General features: G+C 46.5%; 1 protein-coding gene across 4 annotated transcripts in view; it reads right to left on the bottom strand.

Annotated features, from left to right (window-relative positions):
- Positions 1–127: 127 nt before the first annotated feature.
- disp1 (dispatched homolog 1 (Drosophila)) overlaps positions 128–25,099 on the bottom strand; it is a 61,888-nt gene continuing 36,916 nt past the window's right edge. For 3 of the 4 annotated variants that reach the window (XM_076272322.1, XM_076272324.1, XM_076272323.1), the window contains 7 exons: positions 19,460–20,081; positions 6,630–6,659; positions 5,919–6,042; positions 5,676–5,803; positions 4,559–4,656; positions 4,367–4,464; positions 128–4,133 (listed from right to left, as the gene is read on the bottom strand). In XM_076272322.1, the coding sequence (XP_076128437.1) occupies positions 426–4,133; positions 4,367–4,464; positions 4,559–4,656; positions 5,676–5,803; positions 5,919–6,042; positions 6,630–6,659; positions 19,460–20,040 (4,767 nt within the window). In that variant the 5' untranslated portion in view covers positions 20,041–20,081 and the 3' untranslated portion in view covers positions 128–425. Of the gene's footprint in view, positions 4,134–4,366; positions 4,465–4,558; positions 4,657–5,675; positions 5,804–5,918; positions 6,043–6,629; positions 6,660–19,459; positions 20,082–23,690; positions 24,015–25,099 lie in introns of those variants that run through there. The other variant, XM_076272325.1, reaches the window with a different exon arrangement.

Here is a 25,099-nt window from a genome sequence, read left to right as displayed (position 1 = left end):
AACAGAGGCCTTTGATTCCACACAATTTAATGTGCATGGAAGGAGACAATCAGGAGTCGGTGACTAACAATCATGCACTCAGTCGCCTTTCTGAGGGAAAGGCATGTGGAATCATGAAGGGTCTTTTTGTGAGGGGGAAAAGTTATAGTGGAATAATTTATTGAATAAATCTGTACGGGAACATAGCCAAAACAGAATGACAAAACATCAGAGGAAAGGCATTATGAAAGGATAACCCATAAATTACTGAAAAAACGCAGCACACCAACAAAAAAAAACAAAAAAAACACAAGGCAGCAATTCTGAGGAACCCCAATCATTTAATATTTGAGGAACACAGCACATGGGCATCTCACATGGCAGGATTTATTTGTTAAGATAATTTAATGAGTTGTTTTTCATTTTGTTGCTTTTCATTTTGATGATCAGCATAAACTTTCTGCGGAGGGTTTTGAATTTATGGCAATGACAGGCACGTTGGCTTCTGCTTTTGGCTTGTTATACTCAATAGAATTGCACTTTCCTTTCAAAGTCCTGTTAAAACAGTTCAGTTTTTTCGGGGAGGCTGACGCCGCCTCAGCTTTTCTGCCCCTGTGTTTGAGCTTGCACTTTTTCACACTAGCCTCCTGCATGACGACAGGAGCGTCAGGCTTTTCTGCGTCGCCTTGCGTCTTACGACAAGCGTCCATTGGCATTGCCTGTTTTGCTACACTTGCGCCCACGTGAGCGCATGTTTCGTTTGGAGGGTTCGGACTGCCTTGGGCTTTCCCCCCAAGCCGCTGAAGTTCGTGGCTCGCCGCGCAGGCTGTGTGCGTGTGAACTAACGGAGTGTTCTGAGCAAGTGCGGAGAGGGGGCAGGGCACGTGCGGCATACCGCATGTCCCCACCTGCGGCGTGTCCTCCCCAGCCAGGGTCTCCGGCAGGCCCTGTACCTGCTGCTGCTGGAGGTGCACGGGGTGTACGCAATAGCCCCGCAGGTGACACCCATTGTGGCCTGGCCTAGGGAGTCGCACCTGGGAGCAGGGGTGGAAGTGGGCGGCAGGGGAGCAGTGCATGTAGTGCATGCGGCACTCCATAGGCTGGTACATGGCCTCCAATGAGGGCAGGAGGGTCTGTCCGCCAGGGGTGCCATGGGGGACAGCCAGGGTGTACTGAGGGATGGGGCATGGGGCGTCACCTGAACAGTGGATGGGGCATGGGGCGTCACCTGTGCAGTGGGGGTGGGGGTGGGCGGTCCGCTGTGCTCCCATTGGTTGCGGGAGATGAGGGTCCCCACAGGAGCAGCTGGTGCTGTGTGGGCCGTGGGCGCTCCGCTGGCTAAGCTCCGTCCCGGGGACGCCAAGGCCGTTCTCGGGGCTGGAGCACATGTTGGACGCCGCCACCACCACCCCACCTCTGCTGGGGTCTGGTGTGCCCTTGAAGGGGATGTGGGGGGAGCGAGGGGCAGGGTGGCGCGGGGCAATGCCATTACAGAGCTGCGCGTGTGGCTCGGCGCCGTCCGCCGGGATCTTGTCCAGGTTCCTTCCGTTTGAGGCCAGCGGCTCGAGCTCGTAGTGTTCGTGCTCAACGTCCCCGGCCCGGGAGTCCAGCTGATACTTGCCCACGTGGCAGTGCTTGCCCTGGCCACGGCTGGTTGGGCCGGGGTTCAAGCTCTCGGCGTAGGCTTGGCACTGGAGCTTCTTGGGCAGGGGGATCTGCCCGCAGGTGCCCTGTGGGCCGAGGCAGCGACACATGCACTGGAAGAAGAAGGTGGCGAAGGTCCAGCTGACGCACATGATCAGCATGAGGAAGGTGCCAAGCTGCGTGTATGCCAGGACCGTGGAGGGCATCATCATCGCCCCGGCAACGAAGGTTGTGAGGGCCGCCATGAAGATGGCGGAGCCCATTCGACTTAGGGAGAACACAACCTTGCCCTCCCTGTCAGGCTCAGGGGCTAGGCGGTATGCCACACCATAGTGCACCGCAAAGTCTACAGAAAGTCCAACAGCCACAGATATCGTGACAGACTCCAGCACGTTCAGCTCCCATCCAAGAAGCACCAGCGAGCCCACCGTGACGAAGATGGTCCCAGCGATGGAGATGATGGCGTAGAGGCTGATGATGATGTTCCAGGTGGTCAGGAGCATCACACTGAACGCAACCACCACAGACAGAGCCATGGCGATCAGCGTCCCATTGGACAGGCTGTCCTGCAGGTCGTAGAACTCCAGGTTGCTGACCAACCAGCCATAGTTCAGACCCTTGGGGGCGTTCTTCAACTCCTCCTGGATCCAAGTGTCCACCTCTCGGTAGAACTGGTGCATCTTCTCGTAGGCCAGGGTGAAGAGGTAGGTGCTCTGAAACTCCAGCACGATGGCTCGGATGGTGTCGTTAATGTCAAACCTGGGCCCTGGAGTCTTGCTGTCTAGGTGGTATATCGTGCTGCGGTCCAGCTCCATGATGGCCCTTTTGATGCACAGCTCGAACACTTCCTGCTTGTAGGGGAAGGTGGACTGGCTGCAGCAGGGATAGACAGGTGCCTCTTCACAGTCCTGGTTTTCCATCCACTGCTTAAAGGTCTCCATGAAACAGCTGGTGAAATCCTGCTCCTCTGACTGGAACACAAAGCTCTGGTTGCGCAGTTTTTGGCAGAAGTGAAGGATCCACTCCTGGCTAGCGGGGCTAGAGATGTTAAAGGTTGTGTCGAGTGTCAACTTGCCTTTGTTTTTGGGGTTCAGGGGGTCACCGTTGTCCAAGGGCGTCACGCCCCAGATGATGGTGATGGGCATGTGGAGGTCTTCGCCGTGATGGACACGCTCAAACATGAAGAGCTTTTTGTACTCCGAGTCGTAGCGCTCAAAAGGGTGCGAGGAACGGAACACCTGAAACTCGGAGAGCTCCAGCGAGGGCAACTTCATCTTGGGGTTCACGCACACCACGTACGCCCCACCGATGGTAAAGGCCAGGAACCAGAAGAGCCAGAGGTAGCGGAGCTTGATCACGATGCACGGCAGGACCTTCTCGAAAAATATCCTCGAGGCCTCCGACACGGTGAACAAACACTTATTGGCTCTCTGGCACAGGCCGACCCAGAACGTAGTGGTGTTACAGGGACGATGGTGTGGTGACCTGAGGCACGGAAAGATGTTCAGCAGGTATCGCTCGTGAAGAACCACCACCGCCGGCAGCCACGTGACCATCAAGATGTAATTGACCAGAATGGCGGTGCCGGCATAGACCCCGAAGCAGCGGATGGCGGTAATGTTGCTCACGTAGTTGGCGTAGAAGGCAGCCGCGGTGGTGAAGCTGGTGACGAACATGGAGAGGGCCGCGTGTTGCAGCGTCACGCTCACCGTCTCTGACAGTTCCGAGTTGGGCTTGTCGAACTTGGTGTAGTTCCACACGTCACAGAGTACAAAAGCGTCGTCTGCCCCGATGCCCACGAGGATGATGAGTGCGGTGAGATTCATGAAAGGGAAGAACTCGAAGCTGAACACCACCCGATACAGGAAGTAGGAGACGATAAGGGAGCTGATGATGGCAATCATGGTCATGAGGGTGATGAACACCGACCGGGTGTACATGCACATGACGACCAGCACAATCGCGATCGCTATGGCTGGGTACACCGTGTCGGTCAGGAGGTAGTCCTGGAATAGGCTGTGTTTGATACCGAACTCGATACCCGTTATGGTTGTGACGCCATCTGACGCGTTCCAGTTCTCAAAATTGTCCAGGTAGATATTCATCATGGTCTCCCCCTTTTCCGTCGGCGAGAACAGCATGCTGTACTTTAGTGCCGGTGGCTGGTAGTCGGTGCTCTTTGGGTTCAGGAAGTCCTTGTCCACCAGGAAGTGGAGGATCTGGTAGACGGCGTTGTATTTGGTGCACTTGCGTGGCACGTTGGCACACTTCAGCTGATCCTTCCTACGAGTCGACATGTCCCAGCACTCGGGGCCAAGGGTGCCATTATGGTAGTACTTGGCACACGAGCGCAGAATCTTTAGAGTGTGGGAGACGTCCCTCTCGGTGATCTTCTGACAGGACGACTTATTGGTCAGAACGGCGATGTAGTTTCCCAGGGTCCAACTTGGGCAGCAGGAGGCCGCGTTGGTCCGCTGGCACAGGCTCCAGTACTCGTGGTGGGATCGCACCTGTACAAGGATAAAACAGGCAGCTGTTACGTCATAATCCATTAGTTCTAAAGACTTTTTTAAATTAGTTAACCTAAAAACTTCATTTTATTATATAGTTTACTAAACATGTGATTTGGACATTTTAAATATTAAAAAAAAAAAACTAAAACAAGAAGTCTTGATTCTAAATTAATAATATAAAACTCAATGAATATTTCATATTTCATATCATATTTCAACACTTCACATACCTTTATATTGTCAAGATTGCACATAGATTTGATTGCTTGTATGCTCCATAAATTCTTTCCTTCTGCAGAGGCAAACACCAGTCTTGAATACCTGTCACCTGATGGTGCAGACATCAGCAAGTTAACACAAGTTAAAATGTACCAGCAGCCAATAGAAATATAATCCATGACCAGATATGTATGTAGGCATACCTGGCACGTCGCAGAAGAAGTTATCTTTGCTGAAGTCCCACTCTGCTTGCCTCTTGTCTCTCTCATACTGGTCGTCTGACCATCGGTCCTCTTGGTGGCTGTTTAAATTACACAAAGCCTACATTTAGCCACGGGACTGTGCATCTCCATTCAGTTCAATTACATACTACAGTAGCCTTCTTTAATGGCAATGATTAGGAAATGTGGTAGCATGTAAAGTTCTTGAAACAAGTTACATGCTTTGACAACCCCTTCATATTGTAGTGACATTCAGTAGTGAAGTATTTATTTTTGATCTTTCTTTACAGAAGTGTTTCTTTTCTGCTTTTCCATAGGGCAACATTTATCACCGAACTATGGATACATTTATGATGAAGCAGTAAAACACATTTAATATAAAACTACAACAAAACTAAAGCAAACATGAAATGATGACTTTAACTGAACTGACTCTCTGCCTATGACTGGCACACAACTATGACATGACACAATTAAAGACATTCAGTCTGCTGGAAAAAAAAAAAATATGTCTTAAAATGGGAGGCCCTGGCAGGCTCGCCATGACAAAAGACTTGATTCTAGGTTAGAGGTGGAGGAATCCTTGGTCATATTGTTATTATTAGTCATCTCAATTATTCTGACCACTGCCATTATCAGTGACGGGAGCCAGGAGTGGTGCCGACAGAGGTTCAGAGGCGGCCACATCCTGTCCCGGAGACAGGAAGTGCCTTTAATCAGTGCCCTCCCTTCAGGGAAGATGGAGAGAGTGAGCCAGGATAACTCCGCGACCTGCTGACAGGCCGCGCTACAGAGAGACACGCTGATTCTCGCCCCAGATACAGAGAGGATTACCATTCAGCTGCCAGGCGAATGATCCAAGATCAGAGTGGGAAGATGAGCCGCGGAGAAAAGAGCACTGTTTTTTCTTCATGAGAGCGAATCAAGTTGTTTTTTTCGCTCCCAAGTCTATCAACATCATCAATCAATTATTCCCCCCGTCTTGGCCTGAGGCCTAATCCTAATTTGCCTTCATCAGGGATTTACATGAATGTGAGGTAGAGACTAGAGAGGACTTTTCGAATACAAAGAGTGGCCTTTGTTTGTGAGTTTCATTCACCTCTTGGCCTGCTCATCCGCATACTTGAAGGGATAGTTAGCCAGCGTCGCTTTGTATCCAGTGTTCTTCACCATATTGTTCCACGTCACCAGGCGCTGGCCAATTGTGGTGCCCCTTGGCTCAAAGCCCTGTGTAGCATTGTGCGATAATGAATTTACATTAGAGGAATTAAGGACATTACAAAGAGAGTTTAATTGAAGCAGAAACCAAGCTGGCACACGGACATGGGATTCTGGCACTTACAAGTAAGGGGTCGGAGAAGTCGGGCGGATCTGGCACCAGCATGCTAACGAGGGCACAGACTACTATGAGGACTGTGCAGACCCCCAGCACAACCACCGGCCAATCAGCGATGAGCTCTGCATAGCTGGATAAAAAGAAGTGAAGTACTTGGGTTATTTTCTTTCTCTAAATACATGCCCTAAGGGTTCATATATATTTAGCAAGAATCCAGAAGAAAGGGTAATAAAAGTTTGTACACCTAACATAACTTTTACTGCTATATAGAGGCTTAAAAGGTTAACAGTAAAATCTGCTACAGTGAGGAGAAGGAAGACCATGTTCATAATAAACAAAGTAGACTGAGTGTCTTTGGTAACAACACTAACACTATTACTAACAATAGTGATGATTATATATTTGTTCACTGTCAGGATTGGGATGAGAAAAGCAACAGTCAGTCAATCTTTTAGAAGGAGCAATAATGTCGAACTGAGGAGCGGAGATTTATCATGGGGCAGATGGAGTCCAGGTACAAGCCGTTATTTTTCACTTCGATAACTCAGCTGACTCATGACAGGGGAATGATTACTTGGCTCAGAGTGGGTATGATGGGGCCAGACATCAGATTTTGTAACGGGAAAAAAGAGTGGGTGTGAGAGAACGAATGAGAAAGATTGAAAGTGAGAAAGATTGAAAGTGAGCAAGAGAAGGCAAGATTTAGGCATGTCCTACCTTCTGGGGAAGCGAAAAGGCCTTGAAGGGCTGAAAAAGAAGAAAAAATAAAGATCAATCAGGTTTACATTTAGAAGTCAAAGCAACATCCAATCAAAACCAGATTCACTTTCAGGCTTTATGGGAGAAATATGTTTTTTTTTTCATGACATGCTTTCACTCTGCACAACCCCCCCCTTACACACCTTGTGTAGAACAACTCACTCTATTCAAAATGACTTACCCTAGGGGCATCATGATCTTTTTCCCCACTTTCTTTTTTTATTTGGTTAACTCCTTTAAATCAGTATCAGACCTTGTTCTTTTGCTTGACATTTGCCTGGAAGATTTGTTGGGTTATGAAATCGGGAAGAGAAGTAAATAAATAGTCTGGGAATAATTCCGGAAAGGCAGAAACACAAAACAGTTTGCATGGCCTAACCCAAGTTGGGCACAGGTGCAAGACACAGAAACCCAATGACTACAAACAAGAGAGATGTTCAAGTGCAGCTTAGGCTTTATTAACCCAATGGCCCAATGATGACCGGATAGGTCAAGATGTTACAATAAACGGGAGCTTCGGCATATGCTGCATGGACAATAACTCAAGAGAGCTTGTCTTACTGGGCTGCGGGAACAGTCGTGTATTTTTTTTTTTTTTTTTTTAAGATGCGACAGTTTGGCCATAAACGCAGATGTCAGGGATATGCAGTAGGCTTCCCTGATGCCATATGAAGCTTTCAGCTGCGGCAAATTTGTCTGGACTTCCCATCAGAGGCGTCCCCGAGCAGTGGGAAGCCTCCGGGCCAACACGAGAGAGGGAGTAGGAGTCGCCACGAATCAAAAACGCCAACAGATCCTCAGGCAAATGAAAACTATTAAAGAAGGGGGAAGATGAATCTGCCATGCCCCACTAGAGCTCACTAAGAAATGCATACATACATAGATCCACACAGACGAGACTAGGAGCATGATAATAATGAACAAATAGTTTTATGCCCAATACATACATACTGTACACACAGACATACAAAAGTTCTGTTGCTGCAGGCTTGAAATGCCATGCAATGCTTTTTACCAAATGATTATTCTTTTCAGTAAAATATATTCTAGACCACAAGGACAAGGACATCAACAAAGCAGAATTAGGCAAACAATGCGTAAACTGTACTAAACTCAACTATTGATGCATTTTCATACCTAGATCTCCAATGATTGCCCCCTATTCTTGACTAGTTAATTTCAATTGCAATACAAGTCAAAATGCCAACAAGCAAAGGGCTTAGGAGTTTATAAACGCATAATGCACAACGACCGGAAATTAGTCTACCAAACAGGAAGTGAGCTACAAGGATTCCTTGAGGCAGCCAATAGAATGAAACCTACTATGAAACAACTGCATAGCAATATGCCTATAGGGCCAAGAGGTGGCTGCCGTTCACCTCCTTTCCCATTTTTAAAGAGAATCCATGGAATGCTATAATTAGTGGTTGCCATGGCACCGCGCAGCACAGATGAACAAAAGCTATTGGCAGGAATTTTTCACCACAGGGTAACTTCTAGGGAGGCAATAAATCCCTTTAAAGTTCGCTAGACATGTTAATACGCCTACCAGATGTTGTGACTGCATGGTCTTTGAAGAATCTGCATATTCTCTCTCCCTCTACAAGGTGAGTCCCATTAAGTCTTGTTAACAAGAGGCAAAGTACGCCTCCTTTTCGGTGCAATCAGGAGAAAAGTACACAAAGCCAGAGACTGACCTTTTAAAAAGAAATCTCGTGGCCTGATAGGAACCAATGACAGCTAATGAAGACCACATTTTCCTCCCTCGAAGCTAAAACCGCCGAGGCTCGCCAAAAGAAAATCGGTCAGTTAATTTATAACCGTTTCAGCATTGTCAGTTGCTTTTCCATGTATGGGCCTTGAACTGTGGCATTTGAGGCCATGACAGCGCATGATGGTCCAAACCCAGAGAGGAGTTAATGGAAAAATAGTTGGACCAAAAATCACGCAAATAAAACATCTTCACTCCAAGGGCCATCAAAGGGAGCTTGGGAGACTGACTGCATCCCCAGAGATCTGTTTCGCGTTTTGTTGCCTTCGGTTTAATGACAGCCGGGTCTGTTTCAGCATGTCAGGATTTATGACAAATATCAAAACAGACACACTGTGCTGGTCAAGCATTTTTTTGTGTTTTTTTTTTTGTGGAGATCCCGTGTTAATGTATGGGTTACAGGCTTTTTATTGGTCTTGCAAGCAAAGGGATGCAAGGGTTCAACTGAACGGTGATGAGAAAGAAAAAAACACGCCTGAACGGCAGACCAATTTTCACTCTGTTCTAACTGAGCCTGTGGGAAACAGGAGCTGCAATGTGAGGAGACAGAATTATGTCCTCAATACTCCCTGTGAAGGGTTGAGAAGTATGTGTAGAAAGGGGTTGGAGATGGGGGTGAAGAAAGTAGTTCAGCAAGTTTTTTAGATACGGATGGTCTCTAGTGAATGAATGATCACACAGCCTCTAAATCCATTGGGACACTGCACGCTACGGTCATACCCCCACCCCAACCCCCGACCCCACCCCCTCCTCGATATGCCTCGGAAGCTGGTTTCCATGTTATTCCAACATGTAGGGGAACCATCCCCTTTCCCCCCAAATCCCTCTGTTGCCTTTTTTTGTGTCAAGTAGCTGTAGAAAATGTTATTCTACTTTCCAACGAGGAAATGTTTGTGGATCAGTGGGGTTAATTAATAAAGCAAATACGATGCTGGCAGGTCAGGCGTGCGGGCGATGATGAGCGTTGAAACACTATGCGAGAAGCCTGGGTCAAAGGTCAAAATGGGGCCACAAGGGAGTTGGAGAGGGAGGGAGGGGTGTTAACAGACGCACAGATATTTTAGGGGGAAAGGGAGGGGGGGACGTTCAAGTTGGGGCAAGACCAATTACTGTCAACTGTGTCAATTATTTGCCTGCCTGATCAAAACACGTCAGGGCCAACTACTTACAATTACAGATGTTTTGAAGCAATTACGAAACAAATGGAGGGAGAGGATGACAGATATGGAAAAGAAAATCGCGGGCAGGGAAATTCTCAGAGATGTCCAAAAATAGAGGTTGAACTGCCTCTTTCTGAACATGAGAAAGTGTAAGGCAGTTTTGGAGGGGAAAAAAACATTGAAAAATCTGAGGACATTTCCTAAGCTCTTGCTTTCATCATTGAAAAAAAAAAAAAAGTCACTTCAATTGCCACATCTGCTCTGGAGCTGGAGTGCAATTACAGCCCATACGGCTTGTTTAGGATACTTTAGTTCCACGTTAAACAAAAACAGAGAAGCTGTTTTGCTGGTGTTGAGAAGGATACATCATACAGACCCTTTCAATCTGTTCCAAGAGGATTTCCGGTTGAAATGTTCAAAACTAATGCAGATACTAGATACTAACCCAAATGAATCGGACTTTAGCGTAACACTCTACATAATGTCGACCTTAAAGCTTGTTTTTTTGTTGTCGTTTGTCGCCAAGTAACAAAATGCCTTAGAAACGCAAATGTTTGTTTATGCTGTTGAAAGGTCTATAGGGTTGTACCATGGCACTGCACAGGTTAACCTATAGAACCCTACATGAACTGGTAAGAGTTAAGCCTTTTACACACATGCAGCCTATGAATGGCGTATGCACGACGCCTGCACAGCTGCTTGCTGTGGCCATCTTAAACAGGTACTTCATATAGCCCAGATAGTATGTGTGACTGAACATCAGCAGAGCATTCTTGTATATTTTTCCGAGATCCTCACATCATCCAGAGAAAATAGCTCAATGCCAAAACACTTATGTGCTAACTCATACATGCTCAACAGTCTATGTCCATGCAAAATCCATACATTTTATTTGATCACGTTGTTGTAACTTCTTTGGACTTCATCAACTCATGAGGACTTGGACTTGAATTTTCTGACCCCTAAAATATAAGCTCAACTGACCGATGATATGAGTGAACCATCTGAAGGCCAAAAAAACCAGCAAAGGTTTTAAAAAAGAGATCAATGCATTTCCACGTTGAGAAATGCTTGCTAATTGTGAAATTCAAGAGACCGAGAATACTTTCAAACGAAACTCCATGTCGGGTGGCCAGGAGGACTCCTCATATGATTCCAAAGGCCTGCAGAAGATTTATCTAACACAGGTGTGTTGCACCATTCAATTATGCAAAGCAGCTAGCGCAACCTACCTAGAAAGCCAATTATCTTGGGAAATCTTACAAATTATCTAATCATAAATGCTACTGTCTCAGTATGCAAAGCAACATCTAGATATGCCATGGTCACTCTGGAAATAAGTGCTTTGAGTAGATGACATAATAAAGTATAGATAAAATAGTGTTATTAGGCCATAATTACTTTGTCTTACCCTTTCGCCCTGTTTTTAGGATTAGAGTTAAGTTACAGAGATGGCCTTTTACACCATAGTAGAACCCAGCATGGTCTCATTGGCTCTCATATCATGAACAGTTCAGGAGGGAAAGCACATGCCTCCTCCCATGGAAATGTGTGCTGCTTCCTTCCCATATTTACTATTAGCAAAATGTTTCAAGATAAACATAAAAACCTCTTTAGTAAGTACCTTAACGACCGGATAATTATCAGTACTAGAAAGTAATGTTGTAAAAGTTGAGCAAGTTATTTTATGTGTTTTATTTATGCTCATTGGTCACTGTTTCAAAAGGGGTTAAATTTATGGTGATGTCTAAGCATTTTGATTGTTATCCTTATAAAACGTTCAACGGTGCTAATAAATATTTTGCAGTGTTTTAATTCCAGCTTTAAAAATGCAGTCCTTGACCTACCTAATTTTGTTTTCGAGTCTTTCTGCTCTAGTAGGCATGCAACACATATACCACGTTTGTGTGAATGTGTGTGTGTGGGTGTACAGGTCTTTTTTTCACAGAGATTCCACAATAACCCCAAGAAGAAGAGACGTTATCAGCCGCGTTCCCTTGTCTAAACAGAGGCGGCAGAATGCCTCCCTAGCGCATGCATTCAGATAGCCTGCTGTTTGTGTGAGCGAGACGGCGCTTAGTGAGTGTGTGTGTGTGTGTGTGTGTGTGTGTGTGTGTGTGTGTGTGTGTGTGTGTGTGTGTGTGTGTGTGTGTGTGTGTCTGTTGGAGGGACACACAGAGGGCAACATCCATCAGGGTTCGGGGTCTGGAGGCCACACCTGCCATCTCCACATTCTTGCTGTTGAAATATGGGCGTGTGTGGATTCCAGGCATACAGGCTGGATTTCAACACTGTAGCCAATAGTTACAAGCTGTCCATGAGATGTCTTTATTATCCCCCGGTCCTGTCCCTCTGCTACGGCCCAACAGAAGCTCCCCCTAAACCCCAAGACTCAGGTGGGGGGTTAAGAAATTACAAAGTTGCATAATTCACCACGTAGAATGTCTACTGCAAGTGAACCGAGTCAAAACCGAGTTTGTTTGTTTTTAAAGTCAGCTGTGTACTTGACTTATGTGTCCTTAAAGAACTTCTGGAGGGCTACAATAGGAATGGGTGTGACAAGAGCCTGCCTGGAAGCAGAACATCCCAAACGAACTGGCCTATTTAGTTAAAATTTAACGTCAACTAACAACTTTTCACGCCCAGAGGCGGAGGTTTGTTTTAGCACGCAAACAAGTCTCTGTCGCGATGAAAGGTGTCTTGAGACTCGAACACTTGAACGACTTTCTGTGGCACTCTCTAGCTTTCACTGACACCCGTTGGGTAGACCTGGTTTCCAAGCAGCGTGACACCATGGAAACTGGAAACAATCCATCATGGAGAGACTGATGCAGGGCAGACGCAGAGACCTCCCGAGTCCCCGAGTCCAAACAGCGCAGCCGCACCTGCGTGTCACCAGACCGCTATGAGGCAAAGCAGGCAGTCCTTGCAAATACACATCTCTGCTACTCACAGACAACGCAACAGACGGCAAAAATACACATACAAAAAACACACACCAGACCGTTGTGAGGCAAAGCAGGCAGTCCTTGCAAATACACAACTCTGCTACTTACAGACAACGCAACAGACGGCAAAAATACACACACACAAAAACACACACCTGCTCAACCAATCAGCTACATGCGGATGGGCTGACAACGGAAAGATCCTGCATAAACCTAGAGACAAAGAGCTATCGACCATCGCCCAATGTTGCATGAATGTGCTATTTCAAATAAAATATTTACAGCCCCTAAACATCACTTAGTCCACAACTAGGTGTAATTCCTGACTGGGAAACTAGCCCAGAAATATGGTGGAGGAAAGTTAGATTGAGGAAGTTTATGAAAATTCGATTTAGGGCTAAATGCAACTATTATTTTCATAGTTTATTGATCTGTCGATTCCCTTCTTGATTAACCAAATAGTTGTTAAATCGATAAAATGTCAGTAAATTGTGAAAATATGTTGATCAGTATTCCCCAAAGCCCAAGATCTGGTCCTCAAATGCTGTTAGTCCACACGCCAAATCTATTTAGTTTACGGTCATAGAGGAATAAGTAAAGCAGAAAATATTAAAAAGTTTAAGAAGATGTAATCAGTAAATTCTAACAAAATTGATGAACCGATTGCTAAAAAAGTTGTTAACAATAGGTGATAACTAATCAATTAATTGTTGCAGCCCTCGTTAGCACCATGCAGTAGACACACACACACTGACAAATGTATAGCAAGCCCCGAAGGCCAGAGGTGGACATATCCTCCCTTCAATGCAACTGGGTCAACTTCAAGGTCCCCCTCCCCATCCCTAGCCCCTTAAGCTGGGCCTCCCGCTTCAACCACTGTGATAAGGTGCATGTCTAGACAGACAGCAGACTTCCTTCAGTAAGCTTGTCCAGGTAGGGCCAGGTCGCTTTGTTTACACACAATATCCAGTTGCAGTTTCTTCTGGGGCGTTACTTCCCAGATTCTGCCCTGGTAGATATACTTAAGGAAGTCACGGTGTTACTGGTGCGATACGGTTTCAGATAAAAAACCTGTGCTGCAGAAAGTCCTTTTTGCCCACACTCTCTGGGTTAACTGGATCAATGAATCATGAATCTGCATTTGTGACTGAGATGATGAGAGCATAATCCGGTAATTATCAGAAAATAAGTCCCGACAAGGAGAACAGAACCTTGATGCGCAGCAGAGAATACATTATCCCGCTTATTATACGGCTACTTGCCAAAACGACAAAAAGAAACACAATGGGTCTTTAAAAATAATTGTGCTACCGTTTCGTGGCTTCCGCTGACAAAATAAATAGTTCGCCACACAGATAGAACTTGACAGTTTCAGATGTTACGTGGCAATGTGTTACTAGCTGACTTTCACTTTCAATGAGACGATGAGAGCATAATCTGGTAGGAGGAGATAATGGCCAGTGGATATTATATTATTGGTTTCCGTTTTGCCCAAATTCAAGGGAGGAGGAGTTCTAGCTATTCTGGAAGATAACCATTGAAAAAAAAAAAAGATTTCCACTGAGGTGAAAGACGGTAGGAGAAAAGCAGGACAAATGTGTGTTTGAGTGTGTGGGTGTGTGTGTGTGTGTGTGTGTGAAGGAGAGAGACAGAGAAGAGGGAGGGATAGAAAGAGTAAGTGAGTGGGTGGAAAATTCCTACCTGCAGTTCACCAAGTGCACGAAACAGGCAATCAGTAAAAAAGGGAAAAACTATCTAAAAAATAACATTTACCTCAAACTTGTCTTACTGGGATTTATCAAGTGAAGCTTACAAAATTATGAAGAACACATGAAAAGTAACATACACCCACAGTCTGGTCTCTCTCAGTGATCCGTTGCTAAGCTAACCTATAGTCAACAACACCACACGCTTAAAGCTCCAGCTATGAAGCCATGCATCCGTAATAATCCTGTAGGGAGAACTTTATCATATCCTTCTAAGCAAAACTTTTTACAGTCCTGGAGTGCTGAGCTGCGGGCTCTTCCTGAGGTGTCCCTCGGAGTCTGCAGGCAGCTCCATCCTCCGAGGGTCATCCGTAGTAGAGGTGGAGGTAGGGTGGAGGTGGAGGTGGAGACACCAAACACCCGTCCTGAACTTAAGCTTCACTAACAGCACAGCACGCACAGAATAAGAGCGACTGAGCGTAAAAGAGAGAATGAGGGAGAGAGAGAGAGAGAATATGAGCATGCTTGTGTGTGTGTGCATCTGTGTGTGTGTGTGTGTGTGTGTGAGAGAGAGAGAGAGTGAGAGAGAGAGAGAATATGAGCATGCTTGTGTGTGTGTGCATCTGTGTGTGTGTGTGTGTGTGTGTGTGAGAGAGAGAGAGAGTGAGAGAGAGAGAGAATATGAGCATGCTTGTGTGTGTGTGCATCTGTGTGTGTGTGTGTGTGTGTGTGTGTGTGTGAGAGAGAGAGTGAGTGAGAGAGAGAGAGAATATGAGCATGCTTGTGTGTGTGTGTGCATGTGTGTGTGTGTGTGTGTGTGTGTGTGTGTGTGTGTGTGTGTGTGTGAGAGAGAGAGAGATAGAGTGAGAGAGAAAGAGAGAGAGAGAGTGAGTGAGCGAGAGAGAGAGATCTCAAATCAGACACAAAAAAACTCCTTCAAAGCTAATTTGAGAGTTATGACAGTATGTGGGGCAGACAGACACTTTGATCCCAGTTTACGGGGCACTGCGTGGGCTTTGATCTGCGGTGGGCACCTTTATGGGCTGTGCCTTCTGCTTGGGGGCCGTACTGTACTGTACGATACCATACGGGGGCCAGCGAGCTGTGCCGTGGCTGGGACCCAGGTTCTATGACCGCTGGGCAGAGCTCTTCAAACACCCCGCTCCCACACACACTCCCACCCAGCCTCATGGTACTGATCAGTCAACTGTGTGTGTGTGTGTGTGTGTGTGTGTGTGTGTGTGTGTGTGTGTGTGTGTGTGTGTGTGTGTGTGTGTGTGTGTGTGTGTGTAACGCTATACAGACACACGTCTGCCTTCAGTAAACCTTAATTTCATGGCAGCAGGACAGAGGACTGGAAAAGAAAACGTGAGCAATTAGAATTGCATGGGGATGGACCAGGGGGTGGGACGATGCTGATGGATGACCCTGGGAAAAAAGTATAGTATAGTATATATACTCTTTTGATCCCGTGAGGGAAATTTGGTCTCTGCATTTATCCCAATCCGTGAATTAGTGAAACACACTCAGCACACAGTGAACACACAGTGAGGTGAAGCGTACACTAATCCCGGCGCAGTGAGCTGCCTGCTACAACAGCGGCGCTTGGGGAGCTGTGAGGGGTTAGGCGCTTTGCTCAAGGGCACTTCAGCCGCGCCTACTGGTCGGGGTTGGAACCGGCAACCCTCCGATTACAAGTCCGAAGCGCTAACCAGTAGGCCACGGCTGCCCAAATAATCAGGCACCTGAGGGGTGGAAGGGGTGAGGGCTGGAACGTTTTTGCAGTAAATAACCACTGTTACCACACAACACAGAGTGGCAGATGCTGTGACTTCTTCTACCACGCTCCCTATTCGAGAGTTATGAACCAAAATGAACCGACTGAATGAATATGACCTCCAGGGTCCAGTAGTATGTTTCTGTACATGTCTATTACAGATGACTTACTGTGATTACCCTGACACGAGCTGCCAGTGATTTATTCACAAGGTCATGCTGGGCCACTGCGCTTCTGATATACTTGCTTCCAAAAAGGGCCTACAAATCATTAAACAGGAGATTCGACAGCAGTTTCGACTCTACGTGCCACAGCAGACATGGACAACCAGTTGTTATTGTAGATAATGCGCAAAGCCTTCTCAAACTGACACCCTGAAATCGATAGCGCCTAGATCATTTTCAGACAGCCTTGCTGGTTGGGGCATGCAGCTGTCAAGACAAACCATTCTTCTATATTTATTTAATATTTGCTTAGAAAGGCTTCCGCTGTGAAACCTCAAATCCGTGGCTCTAACAAATGGAATTAGCAAGATCAAAATGAGTCTCTTGGCAAGAGAAAGTTTGGAAGACTATTCAATGTCCATGAGCTCCGGTGATCAAATACACAAGTACTAGACAAAGTCGAGGTCTGACACTCACAGACAGATGGTCCAAGGTACTTGTCTTACTTGGCTCCATGGTAACATGACGGTACTCGCATTTGGATTTGGATGATTGCATTATGCAACAAATCAGAGTCAACAGCCGCACTCCTCAACACTTGCTATTCTAAACACGGGGCAACAACTCCCAACCTGTTAGTTCAAACCAAACTAAAGGCTAGACACGTTTGTGTGTGCCTCTGCATGAGTGTTTGTGCATTTGCATGTGCGTGTGTGCCTGTGTGTGTCGGAGATGAAAAAAAAAAAAAAAACAGGAATGTGGCATGAAGAAAACGAGAAGACGGGTGAATGGAATGTGAGGACAGAGGTCAAGAAGGCCTCGTGACCTGAGCAGAGCTCCAATCATCCCCCTCTGTCAGTACAGCTCATAGTTGGCCTTTCAGCCACAGCAGCAGCAGCAACAGGTAGGCAGGCAGGCTGACTGACTGACTGTCTGACTGTAGGCCATAGAGCCTGGTCTGAAACGTCTCTGCCTCAACACGTCCTGTCCTCTGACACTCATGTGAATGAAGAGAGAAGGTCTTATCAACGAGGCACTTGGGGTAATGAATTTCCCTGAACAAGAACCTTGCGATTACCGCGCCGACAGTGGTAAAGAACTGGACGCGACAGGGTAGGATTCAAGGTCGAAGTTGCCGGCGCCTCTAGAACATTCTTCGTGCAAGCAGGGTTCTGTTTCGTCGGCCACAGGAGCTTGAAAAGCCATTTGAGACCCCCCCTGCCAAACAGCTGACTGCTCAAGGACACCGATTCAACTCTCCGACTGTTCCTTCGCTCAAACTATTTATGCGTATACATATAAAAGAAACATAAAAATCACGGTGATGGATAATCTTACCAGTCAGACATTGACTACTTCTAATGCATTTCCCAGCCCCTAAAGGAAAGTCCTTCGGACAAAACGGATAGGCCGGTTTTTCTTTTAGGCCCATGCAAGGCCACTATTTTTCATTTCAAAACTGTGTTTTAACTTGCAAGTGTCTCAATTACAGGGAAACTCTATTCACAACAGAGACAGAACACCTCAAAGTTGACAAAAGCCTTGTGCAAATGTACTTTCAACCACATGTACTTGAGCCACCTTTTGGCCTATCTAAGGGGGCCTTCACAAAACACCACAGTGCACAGGGCTAAGGGCGCTCTCTGGTCTAGACTGCCTCTCGATCTGAGAGTAACACATAGTAAAGTCGTTCAGGGGCCTCCCGTCCGAACATCAGGAAAGATCCATTCCTCGCCCCAGCCCGGGGCCTTATCACTCCGTCTCCAGTCACTGCGGCTTTCCTGTCACCTCTGGGGCCCCAGGACGCATGGCACCGACGTACCAAAGCGCTGAGGGTAACGAAACGCGAGCGGTAATTCAAACCTGTCATCGCCCGCACAAGAGCGACCTGTTTGGTAAACAGAGCCCGTTCAACACAGGAGGCACACAGCGAGGGCCACATCTGCACCTCATTGCCGAGAAGCGGAGGAAAGGGCTTGGGGGGGCGGGGGGGTACCAAAAGTGGTGGAGATGAAGAGTGGAGGTGAGGCTGGGGGTTTTGGGGAGACACGGATAGCAGCAAATGCACCCAAATGATTGCAATGTTATCCTCATCGAACATGACCACCCATTGGGAAAACGCAACCTGATGGGGTCCTCTGTACACATTCGATGTGGAGGCATAAATCTAATCTGCCGAAGCCACCCACAAAGATAGAGAACATCACTGTAATGAGAGGAATAGGGGGGTGGGGGGGTAGGGGGGGTGGGAGTGGGGGTTCTAATTCGATTGGGGAGGGAAATTTCCATGCATTTGGCCGAGCTAAACTATAGTCTTACATGAGCATGAAACCTCGAACTACTGGCTACCACCACGAGGCAACTGACCTAAGTAAATAATTACACCCTGGTCTAGTTTTTTTTTCCGCTGTCAAATATAGGACTGCTCGACTAAAAAAAAAAAAAGGCATGTAAGTCGCCCTGCTTTAAAAAAACTGAACTAGAACTTGAGAAGATCGAAGGCTGCTGCTGCTAAAATTGGCAACAAAAAAAAAAACAAAAGCAAATGTTTGCTGACTAATGAGTTCAATATTCTACCACCACAGGCTGAGAAGCAAGCCATATGTGCATGTGTCTATGGATCGCAGATGAGGAACAGACTAGAAGCGCCTAGAAACACCACCGTTAAAAGACAGTAAATAAATGTCATCCTGAAACGTTGAAGTTTACCAATATGAGTTTGGTTATACTCTACAGCCCGATACACTCGCTTTCAGAGATCATTTGGCTTGTGTGATCTCTATGGCGATACTGTGTGTGTGTGTACATGTGTGGTGTCTGTGTGTGTGTGTGTGTGTGTGTGTGTGTGTGTGTGTGTGTGTTGGGAAATAAGACAGGCAGATCTAGAGACCCTCTCAGCTGATGACTTGAGGTACTCCACTGGGCCTAAAAGCCCTTAGATCTGCAGACTTGTGATCTCTCTACTTGCTGTCAGTTAAGGTCAATTTGGCGAATAGATCAACTGACTTTAACGCACAGTCATACTGTATACAGGAGGTGTTCAGCATTATCTCTTCCAAAGCAATAACACCTTTACTGATGCATGTGGAATCAAATAAAACAACAAAAATGAAATGCTAGAGAGGATTTTTTTATTTATTCCTCCAAATAGAAAAAAATTAAGAAAAAAATACAGTCTGAATGTTTGGACAGCGCAGAGAGCGTGTGTGTGAGTGTGTTCTGAGCGTGAGTGTTCTGAATGTTTGTGTGTGGGACAGCCTACCTGAGGGCGGCCATATTGGGCTGGTTCTGGAAATGCTCCCGCCAGCGTTGCTGCATGCAGAAGGCTGCTGAGCCCTGGATGCAGCAGGCACCCCCATGGAGCCCGGCCGCCGCCGGATGGTTCTGGAAGAGGTGGCACTCCTGCTGGCTCCTATGGCAACAGAGTGCGGGCGGGTGGTAGGGGCAGCGGAGGCAGCACGGCGGTGGCAGCGGAGGAGGAGTGGTCAGCGTTGGCGAGAGGAGCCTCTGCGCTGCAGAGGATGCGGAGGAAGAGGAGGAGGTGGAGGAGGAAGGTGGCCGGAGGGAGCCGTTGGGCTTGACGCCGCCGTTCGACCTCTGGGCACCTCCGGCGAGCTGCCGGGCGTCTTTGGGTGGTGCAGTGGGTGCTGGCTTTGTCACAGGGGGGTCCCGCTCCTCCTCCTCGCCGTCTGTGCCCAGGGCCGAGGGAATGGCATCTTGGCTGGCGGAGCCTCCACTGGAAGCTGATCTGGAGGTGGTGGGTGCATTGCTGGCGCTAGTTGAGGGGGGGCTGCTGCTGTTGCTGAGGGACTGGAGGTCACTGGTCCCTTCACTCAGGGCCATGGTCCCCTCCCCAAAGGCTTTCTGCTGGTCTCACCACTCTTCTGGGGGTCAGGGAAAAGTGAGAGAGACAGAGAGAGAGAGAGAGAGAAAGAGAGAGAGAGAGAGAGAGAGAGAATTTCATCAACATTCCATGGAATTTCATCAGCATCACTGCTAACCCTTTTTTAGTTTGAATGAGTCTTAAGTCACCCATGGAAGCAATGGCAAAACATCTAACACGTTGTTTGCTCTGGAAACTACAGCGAGAGAGCTGTAGCTGCGAGATGTTCTTTAAAACATTCTCTTCTTCTTCCATTCCATTACAGTTAAGCATTTCAGAGGAGCATCAAGAATGGCCCAGAATGGTCAAAGCAAGCTCTACAGTAAAGGGTACTCTTAAAACACAAACAGTCCAAAAGCGCCATCAAAATGCAACTTCATCCTGTACATTTGGCCAATTCAAACACATGACACAGTCACAGATGAAGGCAACATAAGTGGCAGTGCACCCACGTCGGGTCCTGACCTCCTCAGCCCACACTGCACTTGTGCACAAGTGTTCTCGAGAGATGATCTCAGCGAACAGACAAGAACCATACAAGCAGGTGAGTAACAAGGGCCAAACATTACAGTGCTCCATCAACAGGCGGAGCCCAGGTCCTGTGGGTAAAGGTGTGCAGACGGTGACTACGTTACCAGCCGGGTCCTGAGACTGAACAGAGGTCTGTAGGTTCGCCCGGAGCACCGGAGGGGTTTGAGCCCTCAGCTGGATCCGATTACAGGCAATGGATGGGGGCTGTGTCATATCAAACAGAAACCCTCGAAGAGAGAAGTGATCGTCTCGGGGCCGGTGTCGTGATACGCTCTGCGTGCACTTCAAAAAGTCCCGGCGAAGCGCACTTCACAGGGTAATGCATGGTTGTAATGTTGGCACAAAGCCTGACTGCCGTACCATTATGTAAAAGACAATAATCAAATCCAGAGTTAATTACCTTACTTGAGTTATAACCTGAAGAAGGTCTTTGACAGAGACATGGTGCATACACACTGTTATAGTTCATATCATATTTATGCAAACCAAAATCTTCCATGAGTGGCAATAAACCAAGAAACCTATTTATGGGATGCTTTTCAGGGGGATCTTGACAGGACTGTACACACTCTCAAGCTCCTATTTAAACCACTTGTAAAAAGCCAAAGACCATCTTTCACACAACTGGCTTGTTGCTGGCAAGTTACTGTCCCAAATAAGCAACAGGCTAGTGAAAGAGACAAGTGTGTCTTTGGGGGCAAAGCTCGCAAACAGCTTTTCCACACACAGGGCCACCTCTTGCGTGTGGAGTGCGTGTGCATAGCGCTAAACACTCTGAAATATCTCGCCCACACCAACAGAACTGGTGGTGTTCACGTTTGACCCGCATCCATTTAAAAAAAAAAAAAGTATCAAATAGAAAGCCCCTTTCTGCATGGGCGAACCCGGCAGGGAAATGGAGGGAAAATTACAAGGGCGACGCCAGCGTGAATGTGACCAATGTGCTCAGTGATGGTGCTGTGTCTGCACACAGGGGAAGGGAAGAAACCTGAGAATGACAGCCGTTAAAGCGTCCCAGTTGGAGGAGAGGAGGGAAGAGACAGTAGAGAGAGAGAGAGAGAGAGAGAGAGAGAGAGAGAGAGAGAGAGAGAGAGAGAGAGAGACAGAGACAGAGAGAGACAGAGACAGACAGACAATGATGATGTCTCACTTGGCGGGGGTCGGGTTGGACAGCAGGGTGTTTGAAAACAGGCAGATGGTTTCCCCCCCACCAAAACAAAAATCCCAGACAGGGTTTAGCAGGAGAGTAAACAGAGGACTAAATAACTTTGCTGACCCTCATTCAAAATGCCATTTTCAGTGATCCTTGATAACCCTAATATATGGGTCAGGAGTTATGTGCCTTACCAAGCAATACACTCTGAAGGCATATGCTTTTCATATTCCCCAGCTTAGTGAGTTTGTTTGTGATGAATAAAAATTAGGACATTTCCTCAATAAGACGCACATCTCTTGTTTGTGGGTCTTAATTGTCTTTGACAATCCCTTGAGTCGGCCACCTTGTAACCAAAACTTTGTGTTTTAATGCTTACACAACAACATACGCGAGAAAAACATTTCAAGTGGGGATACCTCAACTGCATTCGACAAAATCATGTTGCTCAAACTGGAAACATCTGCCAGAAAAACCCACAAATACACACACCCACAAACACACACACACACACACACACACACACGCACGCACCCACACATACACCACCCTGCTGCTAAAGGAATTCAGCAGGAGCCTGAGTGTCCCATTGCAGGACGTTGACAAGCAGGTGAGACATCCACAGCGGTCTACACGAACAACACAGAAAGGTCTGTGCAGCCGAGGCAGGGAATGGCAATGACGACTAGGCCGCATTTTCGGAAGGGCTGGATACTGTGGAGCGGTTTGGAAGAGCTCTCGCTCACTTTCGGCAAAATTCTCCCCCCTCTGAGTGAGACTGGAAGTCTTCGGCGAGTACCACTGGTGCACACTGCCAGAGATACAGTTACAGAGCTTCCCAGCCCTTTAATTAGGGCTAGTAGATGCCAATTACAAAAAGAAAGTCAGAATACTAACTGCCTTCAGGGGAACTGAAAAAAAGAAGAGATAGCCTATTTCGGTAAACATGAGGCGGTATTGACATTGTGGGCCTAATTCAGAGACATCTCAACAGAACTTTCTCCTGGGGTTCCCTATTCAAGTGGCAAACCTCTCTAAAGCCATTTGAGGTAAATGTATTCTCCCAAAACTAAACAGAGCATCAAAGCTGTTCTGGCATTCCCACTAAGCTCTCACCTTGCCCCCACCTCTCAACCTAAAACTCACGTGTCATAATATCCAGAAGAACACCAGAGGCAGTCAAGAAATATTTAGGTGATGTCAGGAGAACGTACCTCCAGGCTGTCTTGTTTAGAACATCAAAGTACACACATTTGACATGAAATTTGATTTATTGTTTGTGACGTTTTAAAGTTAGTCATTTTAATGAACTACTTTGAAAGAGGATTCCAAGTGTACAGTGCTCCTGTGTGACACTGCGTTGATTTATTTTAGCAGTGACAATATGTTAAAGTTGTTTGGTCATTTTGGTTAAAAATTTGTGAAAGGCCATTCCTAAAGGGTGTCCGGGATACCACACTGCGAATGTATACATGCTGCTCAATGCAAATACCAGCTTTGACAGATACAATACGGACGGGAATTTGATTTGTTTGAGAAGTTCTCCATCCAGCATAGTCAGGACAGGGTTCGTTACACTTTAGGCTAAACATAATAAGAATTTCCTTTTTAATGCACGTCAATGCTGTCCTCATGATAAATCAGTAATCTAGCCAATTCAACCGCCTATTTACTCAGCTATCCGAAGAGTTTTTTTTTTCTGAATCCAGTGACATCTAAAATAGCACACATACCGATACATCAACAGCATATCGATGAAAACAAATCGTTTAGTGAAAACCTTGTCGTTATTTGAGCACTACTAACTTCATTATACATTCGCATCTGCATTTTCATCTCGAGCGATTGACATAGCTTACACTGCTAACGTTACATTTCCCGAAAAAAAATAAAAACATAGGCTACAAAGGGTTGTCAACTCGTTACCTTGTGTATTGCGTCTCCCACGTCCAAGCCTCCCGTATTTCCAATTATCCTCCTACCGCTGCTTTGCAGCCGCTTTTCTTGGATCAAAAATCCGTTGATGCTCAATCAAATCCCAAACGAAGCAACAAGTCGCGGCGAGACGGCTTCTGTCTGATATATGAAAGCGTACAGCCAGAGGGACAAACACATGCAGTCGGCTTGGGAAAGACTAGGCAGTGGGCTGGAGCTTCACGCCAGCGCTCTGATAGGGCGCCTGTGATCACTCAGGACATTAACCCGCTCGCCGCAGAACGAAAGCAAACGAGTGACAGCATTTCCCCTGGCAGTGCGCTACACTAAGACCGGGGTGATTATAAAAAAAAAATAAAGTGACCTCATCTCGTGAACACTCCGACAGTTTTGTGGACTTTTTTGGATGCTGATGACAAATACGAACGTTTTTATTAAATGCAATAATATATGAGCAGTGAACACGTCATGTTCAAGCGTTGTCTTGAGTTATAGGCGTATTTATTACACGTTATAATAAGCTATTCCTGTCAAAATAAACACATTCCCTATGGATATTAAACAAGTCGTCTATGTTTGTTATTTTGCCAACAGTCATGATGTGATCAGCGCCAAAGTGGCACAGCCTGGCTTACTAATTAATAGCCTAGCCTACATATAAGCAATGTCTGCCTTCCTTTGGTCTGCTAGATCTAGGCCTATTTTTTCAATGACTAGTCTACCGGCACTGACAAAAGTTGCCGTAAATAACTCGTAGGCAAAATGTTGTTTTAAGGCTAAAAATGTTTGAGTGTACTTATTTTTATTTTTGCAACACTCAAAAAACGAAACATCTTTTCCAGATTGTGAATTGGAATTGGAAAACAAGCCCTTCCGGCCACATCCTTGGGAAACTCGCTGGACGAATTCTCCACAGCGCATTCCGCTCAGCGGGAGCGGGCCGGGTCGCACAGCATCATGGAAAGGCAGAGGGAGAGGCTGTACCTGGCTTTCATTTCGCCTGTCTATTATCGTCAGCGCACAGTTCATATAGCAGCGCCATAATGCGCAATAAGGCTTTTTAGCCCGGGGGGACAAGCCCAGCCGCATTTTCTGATGATTGTACTCAGAAAGCACGCAAATGGCTCCACGGGGTTAGTGGGCCTCTCCACTATATAAAAAAACTGGTGCTGTGATATAGTCCTGGGCTAGAAAGATGCACAACGTTTAAAAAAAAAACATAAATGCTGAAGATATTAGGCTTAGTGTTCATTCAGTTTTCCCTTTAGTTTAAGCATTACCACAGACCATTAACTGACAGCATAATAAATATACAGTGACATAAGATAAAGGCATTATTTCAAATGGATAAATTATTTTTATCCTGTCCTCACTAGAGAAATCCTAAATTGAAAAAAGTG

This window comes from Alosa pseudoharengus, unplaced genomic scaffold (genome assembly GCF_046254945.1).
Source record: "Alosa pseudoharengus isolate Yale_2024_CS ecotype anadromous, Long Island Sound unplaced genomic scaffold, YU_APseudo_1.1 YU_APseudo_1.1_scf_7, whole genome shotgun sequence".
Taxonomy (NCBI): Eukaryota; Metazoa; Chordata; class Actinopteri; order Clupeiformes; family Clupeidae; genus Alosa; species Alosa pseudoharengus.
This window is presented reverse-complemented; position numbering and strand designations above follow the sequence as displayed.